The 18,665-nt window shown below is 44.4% G+C and overlaps 1 protein-coding gene across 1 annotated transcript; it reads right to left on the minus strand.

Moving 5' to 3' along the window:
- Positions 1-13,806: 13,806 nt before the first annotated feature.
- Positions 13,807-18,392, minus strand: DUSP6 (dual specificity phosphatase 6). Its single transcript, XM_028105482.2, has 3 exons — positions 17,449-18,392; positions 16,390-16,827; positions 13,807-15,338 (listed from the first exon to the last, which is right to left on the minus strand). The coding sequence occupies exons 1-3, from the start codon at positions 17,846-17,848 to the stop codon at positions 15,031-15,033; spliced, it is 1,146 nt and encodes a 381-aa protein (XP_027961283.1). The 5' UTR covers positions 17,849-18,392; the 3' UTR covers positions 13,807-15,030.
- Positions 18,393-18,665: the final 273 nt, after the last annotated feature.

An 18,665-nucleotide genomic window follows, 5' to 3' on the forward strand; every position in this document is an offset into this window, starting at 1 on the left:
GTGTATTTGGCATAAAAGAAGTACACTGTAAAGAAAGTTTTGTTTTTGTGTAAAAAATTCTACAAATTTAATAAACTACAAAGAATACATGTAACAAATTTTATAATGAGCTTTCAAAAGCCTGACATCTCTCAGTGGTCTCTAAAGTAATCAAACGTCCCACATGGTAGCACCCATTTCTTTTTTATTTTTACATTAAAAAAAAAATGTTTTCCTGTTGGTTTATAAAAAAAAATGGTAGCATCCATTTCTATAGATTTGAGTTTCTGCTCTGAAATGATGTAATCTTCTATCTGGGGCAGCTTATAATGATCTTTCCCAAATGATAGAGAAAGCGAATTCAGCCTCATCTCTTCCATTCCTTGAAGAACATACCATGCGGAGCTGCACGTTAGTATCCGTCAACCAGGAAATATTCAGTAAACAGCATTTGCGCTCCATTTATTCTGAGTTTACTTTAAGAAGACACTTATCTCTTTTAGAGGGACTTCCCTTGCCAATCACCTTTTGGAAAAAGCCCGGGAGAGACACTCCCTGAGGACGTGCAGAATCCTAGTTCAATGGATTGTTTGGCAGAAATAAACAACTAAAGCATCGACATCTTGGGATCTTCCCTTTTCCTTCCAGAGACAATCGTTCTTTTTAGAGCAACTGAAACACATGTGCAGGTGTGCATGCATGAACACACATGCACAAGCACACAGGTGCGTGCACACATGCAAATACACATTGCAATGTCTCCTCTGATACATTCTTAGAAACAGGCCCATAAGTTCTTCTCTAATGATGGCTTATGCTAAAACGCCTAAAATAAATAATAATTTGAGGGGGGCAAAAAGGCCCTTAAAAGTCACATTGTTCAACAGTTCATTTTACAAATGATAAAGCTGAGGCCCAGATATGTTAAATTTCTTCCAAAGAATTTATATTTCCTGAGAAATTTTGAGATAAGATTAGAGTTTTTCCTTTTCTGATCTCTCACAATCAGAAGATCGAAGGCTCTGAGGCCAGATCTGCCTGGGTTCAAATCCTGGATTTACCATTTACTGCCTTACTAATCCTAGGTAAATTAATTTGTCTAAGCCTCTATCATCCCATCTACAAAATGGAGATGATAACAGTTGGGGGGATCCAGAATACACCAATGTGAAGAGTTGGTTTTGTTTTGTTTTGTTTTTTAACTCCTCTTATTTGCCTAAAAACAGAGCCTCCCAAAAGAATTCAGCGGTCATACGTGTCCTTGCCGGAGGTTTCACAACCAGGAAAGATTGACTCCTATCACTGGAGAGAAATCAGCAACAAGATAAGAAATCACCTAAACAGACATTGTCACGAAATTATCATACCTCCCATCTATTCTCCTAAGGGCCCATTTATTTTCCTAAAAGTCATTTGCTTTTCCTTAAGTGCCCTTCACCCTCTCCCTTTCCCCTATTGAGATAGTATATAAACCCTATATTCTAACCACCTTCTTGAGTGATACTTTTCTGTGAATTCCAGCAAACATAAATGATTAAGAGTTTGTCTTTTCTGGGGAGCCTAGGTGGCTCAGTTGGTTAAGTGTCTACCTTGGGCTCAGGTCATGATCCCAGGGTCCTGGGATGGAGCCCCCCCATGTTAGGGAGCCCGTTTCTCCCTCCCCCACTGCCCCTCCCTGCCCCCACTCATGTTCTCTCTCTCTCTCTCTCTCTCTCTCTCTCAAATAAATGAATAAAATCTTTAAAAAGAAAAAAAAACCCTACAACTAAGAGTTTGTCTTTTTTCTTGCCAATCTGTTTTTGGTCAGTTTAATCTGCAAATCTCTGATTAATAAACCTAAGAGATCAGAGAAAAAGTTTTCCTCTCTCCCCAACAGAGCTACTTATAATAAAGAAAGCATTGTTTTAAGAGCATTTAGTGCATTAATTCATTTTTTCCCCACCACATTCTTACATTATTTCCATTTTAGAAATAAGGAAACTAAGGCATGAAGAGGTTAACCAACAGCTAGTAAGTGGTGGAGCCAGGATTTGAAGTTAGCAGTCTAGCCCTGGAGCCCTCGCACTAGGCACTGCGTGAGAGCCATCTCTACCTCCTAAGAGGGTACCAAAGATTACAGGAGAAAATCTGGGTATAGCATCAAGCCTCACACAAAGGAAGAGCTCAAAAAAAGTAGATGTCATTGTTACCATGAGAAAAATGTGATGTGTCCACGTGCTGTTGATGAACCTAGAGTGCTTCTTGTCTCTCATCAAGGAATTAGGGCAGAACAAGGAATCTAATCTACAAGTAGTAGTAACTATTTTGTGTTTCAGTTAGGTATAACTTGACCGTCAGTGTGGAGGGTTTGGAGTTCCTGAAGAAGGACAAGACAAGAGAGTCAGCAGATAAAAATTTGTTAGGACTATCCAGCACCACACAATGGACCCCAACATTCCAGTGACTAAAAAGGTGTGGGTTTTGTTTTGTTTTCTTGTTTTACCACAGAACAGGAATATTTGTCTCGACCCTAATATAACCTGGATGAAGTATGCCACAAACTCCCTGGACTCTGATTCCATGCTTGTCAGCTATCTTGCGATGACAAATTCAGCTCTCCCTGTGCCCTCATCCTGGGAAGGGAGTGGCCCATGAGATGAGCAATATTCACATCACCAGAGATGGATGGACAGCAGATGTTAAGAACCTGGGCTTTTGAAGTAAACAGACCTATGAACAAATACCAGCTTCTCCACAACTTACCTGGGCAAACTTCGGCAAGTTACTTCTTTTAAACTCTGAATTTCTGTATAAAATCCATCTCCTAGGATAGTAGGGCCAGCCTCATGGTAATAGTTCAATGCATATTTTCTGGTAAATTTATAAATTGCTTCTGTGATTTGTCAGCCACAGGCAGGAAGTCTTCCATGATTCTTTCCTCCCCCATGCAGAAAAACCATTCCCCGGTTCCTCTGAATTCCTGCCGCACTTCTTCTCCATCTCTTTTGGGGAAATAGGTGACCTGGCTTTCTATGTGCTGAAGACAGTGTTCAGTACTTTATGTACATTTTTTTCATTTAATCACGATAACACTATGAGGTTAGTACTATTATTATTTCCAGTTTTTCACAGACGAAAAGAAGAAAAATTTAATGAGGTCGAGAACCTGGTCGGGGCGCCTGGGTGGCTCAGTCAACTAAGCACCCGACTCTTGGTTTCAGCTCAGGTCATGAGCCAACTTAAAAATAAATAAATAGATAAATAAATAAATAAATAAATAAAATTTTTAACTCGTTTTAAACTCTTAATTGCTTTTGCCAAGGAGCTAGAAGAGGCTTAAAGTTGTGAAACTTGGGGTAGAGATTAGTGGGAATTCCCAAATTTCCTTATAGGAAGGGTTTGGGAATAACAATTTCATTGCAGTTGAGGCAGAAGGGGAGGGAAGGGCAAGGATTTTTTTTAATTAGCATAAAGCTATATTTTTATAGGAGGCTCACTATTTTGTAATCAGGTTCTAGTGTTATTTGTGGATTGCCAATGGATATTATAGGGGCACATTAAAGGGATAATTGCTCTTCTGTTTGAGGATATATTTTTAAATGTGTATTCCATGAATCTGTGTGTGGACCAGTCTTGCTTACCACTTTTAAAGGTGATTTAAACATCAATAAAGTGAAGCCTCAAATTTATAAAAGGCACCAAGATTTTCTGGCAATGGCAAAACCAACCTGACAAGAATAAACATCAAGAAGATCTCACAGAGCTGTGTGAGTGGGCAGAGAACATTTACGCTCAGTGGAGGCAGTTCACACAATGCCAACAGGAAAGAGAACCCACCTTGTTCTCGGGAGACCAAGGCTTCTGAGTGCAGACGTGATCCAGGAAGAGGATGATGGCATCATCGCAAACCATTCCCTGAAGAAGTCGGTCCAAAGTATTGTGGCAGTTACAAAAGCAAGCATCATCAGGAAGGATGTTAAAAACAAAATAGAAAGCACAGTGTTACGAGTGCTTGTACACACGCACACACATAGACACACGGAGACACCAGAATTCATCTGCTCCAGAAGCACTGGGTAGAGTTCCAGTCATTCAACCTCAAAAATGTCATAATGAAACTGGAACATATCCAAAGAAGGTCACTCAAAAGTATTAAGGTTTGTAAAGAAACTAGAGAGACTTTTAAACCCTTCAGCCTGAAAAGACAAAATATGAGAGTTGGTGGGCCAGTGTCTACAAAATCATAGAGGGTGCTGATAGAGTGAACACAGATTGTGACAGTGAATCCCAGCAAAGCAGACTTAGAAGCCCTGGTGAAATTAAAATAAAGTATCTTTAGGGCAATTTATGTTTTCAAATGCTACTTTATAGAGCAGGTAATAAACTAGGGAAAAAACCCATAACTCCAAGAGAGCCTATAGCAGTGAGCGCGTAATAACTTCTGATGCAGTTATAGCTAAACTATATGCTCAACCTTTCGATGTCCATGTTATGAAGGACATCCAGCAAGCTCCCTTTCATGCTGTTCTTTGTAGACCCCAAGAGAGGAGATGCTAGATAAAATTAACTATTGGTTTAATACATACAGCATATCTGGTAATTCCCAAACTGATGAGTCAAAAGAATCACCTGTGGATCTTTGAAAACAAAAACCAAGCCAAACCACAACAAAACAAAACAAAAACCAGATTCCCAGGTCTTATTCAGTAGATCTGGGACTTGGCAACTCTAAGAGGAAAATATTTTCCCTGAAAAAATCCAGAGTGTAATCTGATTGGCTGGATTTGAATCATGTCTCATCCCTGAACCAATCACCGAGAGGGGAAAATGAGACCCTCTTCTTCCCTTGGCCTGGGTCCTGTATCCTCCAGTATGGTGGGAATAGGGTTCTCCCCAGGAAAGAAAGTGGGTAACGAACATTCATTCTCCCCTTCCTCCCAAGTAACAGAACCTCAATTATATTAGGGGAAGTAGATGCCCAACTAAACGTTTACATTCCTCAGCCTCTGTAACTATGGGCCATGTGGCTAATTCTGGCCACTGAGTACATAGAATAGGAGTCAGGTATAGGATTTCCAGGAAGCTTCTTTAAGGGAACTGACTCTACAGAGAAGTGCACTCTCTTTCTCTCCTTCCTCCTTCCTACTGATTGGAATGTGAATATGATGACTAGCATGGAGCCACCATCTTCTGACTGTGGGAATCAAAGCTAGAATAAGCTTGAGTTTCAGATGATCCCATGCAGTTGTCCTACCAGGCCAGGATTTCCCACCTCCTGACTTTTACAGAAGACAATAAACCCTCATTAGTTTTGATGATTTTTTAGTCTTTGTTCCCTATTTTAGGCTTCTGAACCTAATTCTCTCTGAAACTGTAGGATTCTGTGACCAGATGTGTGATACTGCGATTAATAAGATGTATTGGTCTCTGTCCCAGTTCCTGACACAGGAGTCCTGAAACCCTTATAATTTTCCGGGTAATAGAAGTGTCTTTCATTCTTATGAGGTGACTCTGGGTGGGCTCCTGGATGGCTGCTGGGTTAGGGCTGGTCCCCGGAAGAAACAAGTCATGATTAGAAGCTTAGAATTTTTAGTTCTACTTCTCATTTCCCTGACAAGGGAGAAGGGCTAAAAATGGAGTTAATGATCTGTCATGCCTGTGTGATGAAACCTCCATAAAAAATCCCAATAGTTTAGGGTTCAGAGAGCTTCCAGGTAGGTGAACACATCCCTGCCAGGAGGATGACACATCCCAGCTCCATGGTTACAGAAGCTTCTGCACTCAGGACCCTTCCAGATCTAGCCCTGTCTGTTTCTTCATTTGGCTGCGTAGTTCTTCATTTGTCTGTATCCTTTAACAGATCCTTTCATAACTGGTAAACATGAGCGTTTCCCCGAGTTTTGTGAGCTGTTCTAGCAAATGAATGAAACCTGAGGAGAGGGCTATGGGCACCTCTGGTTTGTAGCCAAGTTGGACAGAAGTTGTGCATAACCTGGGGACCTGCTACTTGCTGTGGACATCTGAAGCAGTCTTGGGGGACTGAGCACTTAACCTGTGGGATCGGACACCATCTCCATGTAGATGGTGTTAGAGTTGAATTAAACTGTAGAACACCCAGCTGGCATCATAGAGAATTGCTTCACGTGGGAAAAACCTCCACACATTTAGTGACCGGAAGTGTCTGAAGAGAAGTGTTCTGTGTGAGTAGTCAAGGAGACACATAGAAGAAAGACTCACAGGAAGGAAGAACTGGAGCGTTTCCAGTTCCGGATGTAACTGAGAGGCGAGGCTGACCAAAACCCCAAGTATTTCTGCACTCTGCAAAGTCTCTTTAAATGTCATCCCCCACAGCCCTGAGCATTCTAATTTTTTGCTCTCTGTTCTATACCTTGAAAAATACTTTTGCCAAGCCTTCTGAGGAATTTGTCTTTCACTCTTCCAAAGCTAGGCACAATTCATCACCTACAACTCTGGCATCCTTTTTGCTTCTCTGTGAAAAAGCACCCTGTCTTCCAAACTTTTCAAGATTTAATCCATCCCCAAACACTTCTACACCAGCCCCACTTTAGTCTAAATCATCAAACGTAGCTATCCTTTCAATTCAATCTCTCTGACTGTTTCCATGTGTACTAAATAGTTTCAATCAATAGTTTTCACACATTTTTAGCCACAAGTCCCTTGATTCAAAAACCACAGGCCTCTAAGACATCCATGTAAGATTATGCAGGTTAGCCATGCACTTTTGTCATTGCCTTTCTGATTGGTGCCTTTTAGAATTGTACAGGGTACAATTGTACAGGGTACAACCTGCCGTGAAATGCAGCTACACCCTTCCCTGGAGAGGAACAGAGGAACAAAGTTTGAAAAGCATTGCACTGATATTTTCAATGCATATAATCAATAAAAGACCCATCTTTAGAATATCAAAGCACTCCTTATATCAACAAAAAACCCCATAAATAACTCAATTGAAAACTTGGCAAGAGATTTGAATAAGCACTATGCAAAAAAAAAAAAAAAAATCCTTTGGCCAATCCACACAAGACAAGGACTCACCCTCTTGAGGAATCAGATAATGAAAATTAAAATCATAATAAATAATCACTTCACATCCACCAGATAAGCAAAAACTAAAAAGTCTGACAGTATCAAGTGTTGACAAAAATATGGAACGATATGGAAATCCAAATACTGTTGCTAATAATGTGAATTGGCACAAACACCTTGAAAACAATTCGTCATTATCTGAAGTTGGGGATCTACACAGTCTATACCTATTTTACTTCTTTTATACCCCAGGGAAACATGTACACATGTACATCATCAGGGTATGCGCACCAAAGTCTTCATAATGATTATAATAGTTAAAAATGGAAAAAACCTGGGGCACCTGGGTGGCTCAGATGGTTAAGCATCTGCCTTCAGCTCAGGTCATGATCCCAGGATCCCGGGATCAAGTGCCTCATCGGGCTCCCTGCTCTGCGGGAAGCCTGCTTATCCTTCTTCTACCCCCCTGCTTGTGTTCCCTCTCTTGCTGTGTCTCTCTGTCAAATAAATAAATAAAATCTTAAAAAAAATGGAAAAAACCCAAATGTCTATCAAAGTAGGATGGTCTACTACAATGGAATACTATAACATACAATAGAGTACTATTTTACTTGAAAACAATGAACTATCACCGCACTCCATAACTTTGGTGGATCTATCTCAAACATAACATTTTCTCTGCCAAAATGAAAACATTACTATTCTTTTCAAAAACTATTTTAGGGGCGCCTGGGTGGCTCAGTTGGTTAAGAGCCTGCCTTCGGCTCAGGTCATGATCCTGGAGTCCCAGGATCGAGTCCCGCATCGGGCTCCCTGCTCAGCGGGGAGTCTGCTTCTCCCTCTGACCCTCTTCCCTCTGATGCTCTCTATCTCTCATTCTCTCTCTCTCAAATAAATAAATAAAATCTTTCAAAAAAACTATTTTATATTATATTTTATGGATCAATCTTAGTGATTATTTTGATGGTATCGCTCTGTTGTGAAGGTTAGAGGCAGATGAAAAAAGGGCTGGATTGGAAAAATAATTTCAGCAGTTGTTGACAACTATAATGTTTTTAAGATGGGGTCCTGAGACTAATCTGGGGTCTCACTATTGCTTCTTATGGTCTTACATTCAAACAGTTTCCCTGTAGGATGTGGCAGACTGTGTTTTCCCCAAATGGCTGCAACAATATTTCCCATCCCATGTGCTCTTCCAGAATCTTGCCCCTCCTTCATCTCCTCTTTGAACGGAGGTAGATCTTGGCATACAGCAGAAGTAACTTCTGAGCCCAGGTTCTAAAAATCAATACAGTTTCCACCTGGCTCTCACACTTGGGAGTTTCACCTACAGAACTCGGACACCGTACTGTGAGAAAATTTAGGCCACATGGAGAAGAACTAGAGTCCCTGGCCCTGACCCCTGGCTGAACTCCCAGCTGACAGCCTGCACCAACTTGCCAGCCATGGGAAAGAGCCATCTTGGAAATGGAGCCTCTGGCCCACAGTCGAGCTGCTCTAGATAATAAGACGCTGAACAGAGATCTGCCTTCCCTGCAGAGGTCTGCTCAAATGCAGACTTAGGAACAAAATAAATGATTGTCATGGTTTGAAGCCACTAAGTTTTGGGGTGGTTGTTACATAGCCATAGTAATCAGAACATAAGGTAAAGGGGTATTCCTGGTAAGGGGCACCTGGGTGGCTCAGTCGGTTAGCTATAATTGTCCTGGGAGCTATGTGCTCCCCCAAATCCCCTTCTTTGCCCTCTCCTCTTTCTTCCTTCTCCTGTTAATATTTGCTGTAGGAATTACACTGGACCTAATGAAAAATGCTTAATCTAATAAATACCTAGATTGTCTCCAAAAACAGGAAAGAGGGAATTCTAGCTTAGAAGAAGCAACTTTTTTCAGATTTGCTTGATGCTTTTTAGGATGTTATCAAATCATGAATGATATTTTCTCTTTCTTCCTTTGTGTGTCCGAGGGTTCATTTTTGAAGATACGGTGGTCCAAAACTTCTCCTAAGAAGCTTTGGCGATATATACACTCTCGAAAGGTATTTTCCATGACAAAATAGGGAGGTGGGTGGGCCAAACTGCATACATGTGGCCTATTAATACTCTCCTGTATAAAATACCATGTCTAAAATGTTATTTTGACTATTGCAGCACATAGGGACATACAAGGACCTGCCCCATAGTTCCTTGGGGGTTCTGCTTTGATTTGGGACATTAGCAGAAAGATTAAACTATCACACTTAGTATGACATTGCCAGGGCACCTGGGGTGGCTCAGTTGGTTAAGCATCTGACTCTTGATTTTGGCTCAGGTTACTGATCTCAGGGTTGTGAGATCGAGTCCTGCTTCAGCTCCATGCTGGGTGTGGGGTCTGCTTGCGATTCTCTCTCTTCCTCTCCCTCTGCCCCTCCCCGCCCCCCTCCCTCTAAGAAAGGGAGAGGGGAGAAAATGAGATTGCCTTCAGCCTTCAAGGGCTTGGTAAGTCTTCCATTGCCTTCTATTTTAACCTTGTTTCATCAAATCAGTACAACACAGATCAAGGCCTGAATAAATATTTGTGGATTGTTTGAACTTTGTTCTGTGCCCCTAAATACTCTTAGGAAATCAGTTTTGGACTTTAAAGAAGTTTGAAGATCCCAACTGCAGAACTAGACTGATTAAGGGCCAACTGCGGTAAGAACACAAGAGTCAGGGTATTTGAAATTCTGCAGGATCTTTCGGAAAATGATTATTACTGTGTGAGAACCTGCAAAGAAATTTATACCCAAAGTAACTCTTTTGAAGCAGTTTAATCCAAAGAATGGTTTTTTAAGATGAATTTTCAAGAATACTTAACAGCCAGCTACCAAATAATCTGCCCTTGCTGTGTTTCACTTCTCCACTAGTTTCTTTTTTTTTAAAGATTTTATTTATTTATTTGAGAGAGAGAGAGAGAATGAGAGACAGAGAGCATGAGAGGAAAGAGGGTCAGAGGGAGAAGCAGACTCTCCGCTGAGTGGGGAGCCCGATATGGGACTCGATCCTGGGACTCCAGGATCATGACCTGAGCCGAAAGCAGTCACTTCACCAACTGAGCCACCCAGGTGCCCTCTCCACTGGTTTCTAATTTGCCTCTCGTAGTCTGCAAATTTTGCTGTATGTTCTCTCCCACCCTCACTACCTCCTTCCCCATCTCTTCTGTCTCTTTCCCCCTCTCCCTGTCTCTCTCTCTCCCCTCTCTCTTCTCCTCTTCCTCTCTCTGTCTCCCCCCTCTCCCCCACCTTCTTCTCCCTGTCTCTGTCTCTCTCCCTCTCTCTCTTCCTCCTTCTCCGTCTCTCTGTGTGTGTGTGTATGTGTGTGCCCCCCACAAACCAGCTTTCCTGCAGCAGGAATCAGAGTGAGGACATGAATTTCTTTGGGGTCAGCCCACTGTGTAATCCTGAAAGGGGTGTGTGGGCAGGGGTCCGGGTCAACTGGACAGCAGGCTAGCCACGCTAGATATCCTTAGGAAAATCAGTTTTGTAATTTATGTGCTCATGGGCCCCAAGATAGGGCAAGTTCTCCACGGAGAGAGAAGATAGAAGCCTCCAGGCAGACACCGCATCTCTCTGGTGACACATCTGCGGGGGGCCCTGTGGCTCTCTCATGATTTTACTGTTGAATTTGGGTTTGATTTGGCAGGTCACTTAATCTCTGCTTCCTCCACTTCCTCAGCTATAAAATGGGGTCACCACTTCCTAGTCTATATCAGGAGACCTTGTAAAGTCGAGCAAAGACTGCTGTTTATAGCAAGAAGAACTAAAGCTTCAAAGCTCAGTTCTACCACTTCCCATTAGATGACTTCAGGCGCTGTTGGTCCCTCTCTGTCTCAGTTTCCTCCCTGCGACATGAGGATGATAATAGGAACCACCCCACGGGGCTCTTCTGAGGATGGAATGAGCTGATATTGTGCACAAAGTACAGTATCTGATACCTTCCGTAAATGTCACTTGTTCCTCCTGCTCTGTACCTCATTTGTCATCAAACAAGTGTCGCCAATCCATGACCAGAAGGCTGGAATTATAAGAGAATCCAAGAATGAAAGGGGAAGGCTCTCATTTTACAGACAAGAAAGAAGAAACTAGTGAGGTCGGGTGACTGGCCCAAGGCTATCCGGTACATGAGTGAGAAAGCAAGAGTCAGAGTTCAGGCTCCTAATTGTTGGGTCGGGGTCCAGTCCCATTTTCACTCCTTTGGAGGCTGTGTTGATCTTTCTATCCCCAGATAACTCTTTCTTGGTCTGATTGTTAACCTCAAGATTAGTTGATCCCATGAAGCAGTGCATTCCCTAAGTCTCCTAGAGCCCCATGAACCCTGAAAATAACCTCCTCTCTGGAAAGGCACCCCCCGCCCCCAGCCCCTGCAGAAGGCCAGGAAAGGTAAGGCTTTCTCCCTAGGAAGAGACCTCAGGAAGCCACTAGCAGGGACAGCAGGTGAGGAGGGGGGCTGGGGAGCTGCAGCTGTTGGCAGAGGTTGCCCTAGTAACCGCGCAGGCTCCACTCAGAAAGCGAGCCCAACTCCAAGAGACAGAAAGATCGCCTTCCCCAGACCCTGCAAGCACAAAGGCGCCAAAGGGATGGAGGTAAGGCCAGGAGAAAGGCAGGCACGGGGCGGGGTGGGGGCCCATGCTGTCAGTTATAACCTTCCACCTTCCACAGAGAAAAAGAAAGCAAGAGAATAGCTCTTTGAATCTTCTGGCCTGAGTGAACCGTAAAAACCACCCATTTAATATGAGTCCTTTTGTGGCCATAGAGGGAAGCAGGCACCCCTCTGTTACCAGCCTTATGAAACAATATGCCAGAAGCGGGGGGCAGAAATCCCAAACGCTGCAACTTTATGGGGGCCCTAAACTCTTCTTGCTCCCGCTCCTTTATTCAGACTGATGACAAAGACCATTTGCTACCAATTTATTGGAAACTTTTTTTTTCACAGCTTGAGCTGCTTAAATGCGGGGCGCTCCTTCTCCCCAAATCGCTGTCAGACACTTGCTGAATGGGCCAGGCTCAATTATGCTCCCCCCACAGGTTTAGCTCACACTGTGACCCTGCATGGCTTCCTGCTATTCATATGTGTTACTTCCCCTTTGTGGTAATGGCTTGTGGCACTTGGCCAGAAAACATTATTAATTTCAGAAGTGGACTGACAAACAACAAACCCACAGTGAAACGAGAGGAAGTGCTGGGGAGGCCAGCTGTCGGCTGGGACAGAGCAGTAGGAACTCAATGTATGCAGGTTCCAGGAGGAAAGGAGATGATAATCCACAAAGAGGAAATGCCCTAAAATTATCCACTGCCCAGAGGAAAGAAAAAAAGAAAGAAAAGAAAGAAAGAAAGGAAAGAAAGAAAGGAAAGAAAGAAAGAAAGAGAAAGAAAGAAAGAAAGAAAGAAAGAAAGAAAGAAAGAAAGAAAGAAAGAAAGAAAGAAAGAAAGAAAGAAAGAAAGAAAGAAAGAAAGAAAGAAAGAAAAGAAATCAGAGAAAAGAAAGGGGGCGGGGGGGGGCACGCAGCTACTTGAGCTGCAGCTGGACAGGAAATTGCTAACGCTGCTTGCAAATCCCTACTTTGAACAGGCAGTTTAGGGAATGCCAGGAGCGGAAACCGTTCAGAACTGGATTAACACGAGCCAAGTTGAACTGCAACCCACTTCTCCTTTCTAAGCTCTGGCTGACTTGGGGCACCCAAATGGGAAAGACTGAGTTGGTATTTTTCTGCACTGTTTCTGTTTGCTTTTTATGCATGCTTAGTTGCTCAAAGTCACTCTGGATGGTTTGATCGGATTGCTCTAAACTCAGAGCCGCTTGCTACCAAACCATCCCCCTGGCATCTCAACTTGCGCCCCCTGGGTGAAGAGCTCCTTTTTCTCCTCGAGGCAGGTAAAGGGACTAAGTTCATTTGAAAAGAGGCTGGAATGTAGGTATGTTCTACTTCTTTTGATTTCATACACCTGCCTTTTTTTTTTTTTTTTTTTGGTTTGTGTATTTTTACACTTGGGACAAGGAGAGGGGATGTCCCAAGGAAAATGACAGGGTATTAAGACTTTACCTTGAAAGGCACTGTTCGAAATAACCTTGACATAGGTTCAGTAGTGGTTTCTGGCCCACATTCTAAACCAGCGAAGCACAAAGCACATTAGAACGGGACTGGCAAAGTGTGATCTCAAGTGCCAACGTGAAATTTTAAAGCCCACATCCAGGCTCAACGAGCTTAGCTCTGCCTTGCCACGTATCTGAGAAAGGCAAGGGGGAGTCATCATCCCTGATTCATTTGGTATTCGGACAGCAGGATAATTTGCAGGTGGAATTGCCATGGAAACAAACTGGGAAGAGAAGTATCCCTATGTCCTCCTTGGCCTGTGTATTACTGAGTAGAAGACCCTGGCAGGGAAGGAGAGAGGTTAACACTGTGAGTGTTTTCTTATTCTGGTACCCACCCCCCCCCTTTATGACCAGTCATGAGCAGCCAAACCTTATACCTGAGCAAGGTGTGCTCTATGGCTTCATTTTCTTCAAGAGCATTACTATTTTCTTAAAGAAGCCAGAACCGTATTCATAAAATATTGTCGGGACACATAATAGGCAGTTCATTCTATGATGTCACCTTTATTTGAAGCAAAAGATCAATTTCATAAACTACACCTGAAAAACATTCCTGGGGTTGCTAAAACCATGGGAACTCTGCCCCGCTGTTCCTACTTTACAAGGCACTGGCACTCCCCTACTCAAAGATTCCTTAGAAGTATCATTTCACATGTAGGTACAATGAAGGAGAGATTTAAAAAAAAAATACACAGTTAATAGCCAAAATAGTTATTTATTAATAATTTAAGGTTTTACATTCTTATAATAAATTTCAGCTCAAAACTTTACACCATGAACATATGGAGCAACCTAACTCGCTTTTCACAATCATATGCTCTTACTTCACCCATCAGACGGGGACCCATGCTCGCACACACGCTTCCAGTTTTATACAAATTTTTTTTTAAAAAAGGAAAGAAACCAACCCAAAGTATTGCATTTGAGGTGACACTCCCTGAAGAATTTTGTACAGAGGTAATATACTGTTTAGCACAGCTGAAGTTTAAAAAAAAAAAAGTGAGCCCGTGATTTTGGTGTCTTTCCAAGATATCCCCTTTGAGACAACACAAGCCAAAATAATATTTACAAAGGTAAGGCATAGTCAAACTACATTAAGAGGGGGGGAAATCACAAGGAAGATATATGAAAGAGATTAAAGGCTGCACCATACCAAGGTCTCAGTGATAAGTGTCCATGAAAATGTCATTCAGAGTTGGTGAAGTCGAGCATGCTGCAAATATATCCTTTGGATTAGAAAAGAGCAAACGTTTCTATTTTTTGTTGTTGTTGTTTTAAGAAGTGGCATACTGCTCTTTCTCCCTTTGGATGATTTCTTTTAAACCCATCAAAGAAAAAACAAACACAGTTCAAACAAACACTGTCAAGTGATTTAAGATCAAATATTTACAATAATCAAATGGAGTATCAGATTTATTTTATTTATTATTTATTTTTGTTTTGTATTTTTTATTTTTTGCAAATTGATACTACAAATACAGAGCTGAAACCTCTCTTTGGCTCCTCTATATGCAATATTGAATCAGTCTTCACTGAAGACAATATAGAGTCAGTTCCAGATGCAGAAGGAAACAGTCACACAAGGCCCTAAAGAACACACACTCCTACCCCTACCATTTGGTCCTACCCCATATACCTGGAAACCCTCAAATTCCAGTCCCTGCCTGGGTAGGCTGTACACATAGGTATGGAGCAAACCTACGGCCTGGATCTACATAGCATGTTCTGGTCTTCCAACAAGAGCGGAGCAAATCTCTCCCATCGTAATAACCAATTCCACATGTGGGAACCTTGTCTAATACAGACAACTGGAGTCGTTTTGACCCCTGGGGCCACATACAAAGAAAGCAGCCCAGCTGATGCTGCCAAGAGAAACAGCTAAAGGAACGGACACATCCCACCAAGGGGCGTGGGGCCTTTCACGTGGACTGCAGGGAGTCCACCTGGTAGACATTCTGGTTGGAGGGGGTGGTGAAATAGAGCGGCTGCGCAGGGACCCGATTGTCACAGGGGCTGCTGAGTCCAAGCGTCCTCTCGAAGTCCAGCAGCTGGCCCATGAAGTTGAAATTGGGGGAGATGTTGGATTTCTTCATCTTGACAATGTCATAAGCATCGTTCATTGACAGGTTGAGCTTCTGCATGAGATAAGCCACAGTGACAGTGACCGAGCGGCTAATGCCAGCCAAGCAATGCACCAAGACACCACAGTTTTTGCCCCGGGCTTCATCTGTAAACACAAAAAGAAAAGCAAGATTTCAGCAGAGTAAAAACCACTCTTTGTGAACAATCAGTCTAAAAACTGAATTTTAAAAAAAAGAAGGAAAGAAAAAAAAAGAACCGCGTGTGGCAGTTGAGCCCCACAGGCAGCAGCAGATGCATCATTGCGATAAAACATGTACACTGGGCACAATTACATAGTTCAGATATTTTCTGAAAAGGGAGCTTTTGTATTAAGTTTCTGCCAACAACAACAATAAAAAATCCTTAATGTGTGCATTCTTTGCCTCAGCATGTGAATACCAGAAACCCTGCAATATGGTCTTGAATGCCTTTTATACAGACAAGCAGACTGCAAGGGTCTATTAAATTATTCTCCAACTGTTGTGCCGCTAACAATGGAGGTATTCAGGCATTTTTAAAGAGAGAGGGAAGTCACAGGGGACAGCCCATTAGGAGGAACAGGATGTCGACATGGCCTGAAAATGAGTTCCTTTGTAATAGGAAATGCATTACAATGCCTGGAGATTCGCTTCTCCAGGCTTCCAGCCCACAGTCCTTCCTGCTGGGCTCAGGTTACCCTCACTGTCTCACAGTTAACCGGTATCACAGTAACATTCAACTGGATTACAACATCTAGCATTCATAGCACTTTCCAACAACTAACCCCATGTCCTAAAATAACTCCCAGATCTTTTAAAATTATAAAGCAATGCTAAAATTCCTGTCAGTAGTGAGTACTTCCATCTAGCCGGTCCCAAGTCCAAAGACTGTGAGAAAATTCTGCTGTCTGATCATGTACAGCCTGCTTTCAAATGACTGAATTCAAAGACTCAAGAAACCCCATTTCAAGTACACCTGTGGTCTGCAACCATGTCAAAAAGGCGCTTTTTCTTTTCTTAGTGAGAAGATAAACCAAAATGAAGAACCCCCTTGTAACATTAGAGACCTGCACTCTGACAGGCTAGCAAGCAACAAGAGAGATTAACAGCTTAAATTCTATGAATGGCTAGGAATTTTGCATTTAAAAGTCTGAGGAAAGGACTGTTCATTAGTCTCACCTATGAAAGAAATGGCCTCAGGGAAAAACTGGGAAAGGTTTTGACTCCAGTGATCCGAGATGGGGATCTGCTTGTATTTAAACTCTCCTGCGTTCTCAAAGAGATTGGGCAAATTGGGGGTGACGTTCAAGATGTACTTGATGCCGAACTCCTCCAACACGTCCAGGTTGGTGGAGTCCTTGGCACAGCCCAAATAGAGGAAGGGCAAGATCTCCACGGGGAAAGAAGGCTGGCTGTTGGACAGCGGGCTGCCATCCGAGTCCGTTGCACTATTGGGGTCTCGGTCAAGGTCAGACTCAATATCCGAGGAAGAGTCGGAGCTGATCCGCAGGCCCCCGAGCCCCAGCACTGGCAACGGTGGCGAGCTGCTGCTACACGAGCCGTCTAGATTGGTCTCGCAGTGTAGGGCGAACTCGGCTTGGAACTTACTGAAGCCACCTGCCAGGACGAGAAAAGCAATCGTGTAACCTGAGATCTCGTAGTAGTTTTCACAGCTTGTGAGAGCCGCAACCGGGCGAAGGAAACACCATAGCACCCTACGAAACCCCCTGCACACAGAGCCAATTATAAGAGAAAGACACTTAAATGGGTACCCTTGAGAGTGGAACGAACAGGCCCGCCTTCCCTGGAAACCCTTATTCTTTTAAATCCGGAAATGCACAAAGTGGCAAGTTTTCTAAATATTTTGAGGGGCTAGGGGATGCAACCTACACCCCCAGTGACCTCTACTGTCCTGCAAATCGTAATTCGAAATCGAATGATAGAAAGCAGGGACAGGTGGAGGATATTACGGGTAGGCAGGAGAACAACTCGTTAGAGAGAAACAACTCGTGCCTGTGGCCGGAAGCTGGTGGATTCTGCGCCAGCCTGCTCACGGGTGCGGGACGCTGGAGGTTCGCAGCCGGGAGCCGGCGGAGGGCCCCCAGCCCGGCAGCGCGACTCAGAAGCTCCAGGCGAACGCAGCAGGGGCACTTGGCAGTCCGCGTGCCTTGCCCGCACCCACCCCACAGCCCCGCGACCCCCGCCCGGCCCCGCGCGCGGGACTCCCCCGGCGCGTACCTTCCAGGTAGAACGCCCGGCAGCCCTCGTCCTTGAGCTTCTTGAGCAGCAATCCAAGCACCGACTCGCCGCCAGTGTTCTCGTTCCAGTCGCTGCTACTCTCGTCGTAGAGTACTACCGTGTCGGTGCCGCAGCGCCGGGTGAAGCGGTCGCGGTCCTCGCCACGCGTGAAGAGCGCGCGCACGGGCAGGTTGCCCTTTTGCAGGCGCCGCAGCATGATGCCCGGGATGGCCACGTTGATGGCCGACTCGATGTGCGACGACTCATACAGCTCTTGCGGCCGGCAGTCCATCAACAGCAGCCGCTCGTTGCCCAGCTCCAACTGCTCGTTGAGCCACGCCACGGTCTTGCTGATCGCCATTTCCGACGCGAAGGGCACGGGTCTGAGCGTATCTATCATGGGGGTCGAGCTACCGGAGAGGGCGGGTGCCTACCAGACGCCCCTCGGGGCAGGCATAGGCCGAGCGCGCCGCGCGAAGCTGCCGCTCTCCGAGCGGGGGTTTAATTCCACCTTGCCCTTCCCAGACCGGGTTAGCGGTTGGGGAAAGCGAGACAGAAGTGAAGCCGGCGGTTCCCTTTGCTCCCGGCTGCACCCGCTCGCTCTTGGTGTCAATGAATCTCTTTGAATGAAGCTGCCCAGACAGTTTTGTTCCTCCCCAGTGAATGAAATCCAATTAATTCGGACTCCCTGCTACTAAGGAAGGGAGGGAAGGAAGGGGAAAAAAAAAAGTCCAGCGGCTCCTAATCCCTCCCTTCAAGGCTGCACCTCAAATCCGCCCGGGCGTCTTTCTCCTCGAATTATTCAAACCTCGATTTGCTCACTCTCCCTTGGACTCAACCCTCGCACACCCCCTGCGCGAGGCAGCTCCTCAATGGATACAAACAGCGAGCGTCTCAATGGATACATTCTCTCGGCCAGCCAATGAGCGCGCTGCGGAAGGGGCTGTTGCCGTGGGGACGGGCCGGCTGGAACAGGTTGTGTTGATGAATTGTTAATGAGTTTGTCATTCACAAAAACGGAAAGGAATTTCCGCTCCGGATAAGCCCCAGTGCAAACAAGCTGCAACAGCGGGCTCGGCGGGAGGAAGGAGAAAGAAGAGGAGGCGGCGGCGGAGGAGGAGCAGGGCACATAAACCAGGGCACTTCAGTTGTCTCATGTTTCCTTCTGTTGAGAGTTCACACTTTGCGTCGGAACTTTTGCGCACAAATGGTGCAAT

This window comes from Eumetopias jubatus, unplaced genomic scaffold, assembly GCF_037043125.1.
Source record: "Eumetopias jubatus isolate StellerSeaLion01/CBP00866 unplaced genomic scaffold, mEumJub1_p1.0 scaffold_8, whole genome shotgun sequence".
In the NCBI taxonomy this organism is placed as follows: domain Eukaryota; kingdom Metazoa; phylum Chordata; class Mammalia; order Carnivora; family Otariidae; genus Eumetopias; species Eumetopias jubatus.

Coding starts and splice junctions, on each gene's coding strand:
- DUSP6 (XM_028105482.2), bottom strand. CDS start 17,848: ATGATAGATACGCTCAGACCCGTGCCCTTCGCGTCGGAAATGGCGATC. Junction 16,828..17,448: donor CCGGGCGTTCTACCTGGAAG/GTACGCGCCGGG, acceptor TCGTCCTGGCAG/GTGGCTTCAGTAAGTTCCAA. Junction 15,339..16,389: donor TGAGGCCATTTCTTTCATAG/GTGAGACTAATG, acceptor TTGTGTTTACAG/ATGAAGCCCGGGGCAAAAAC.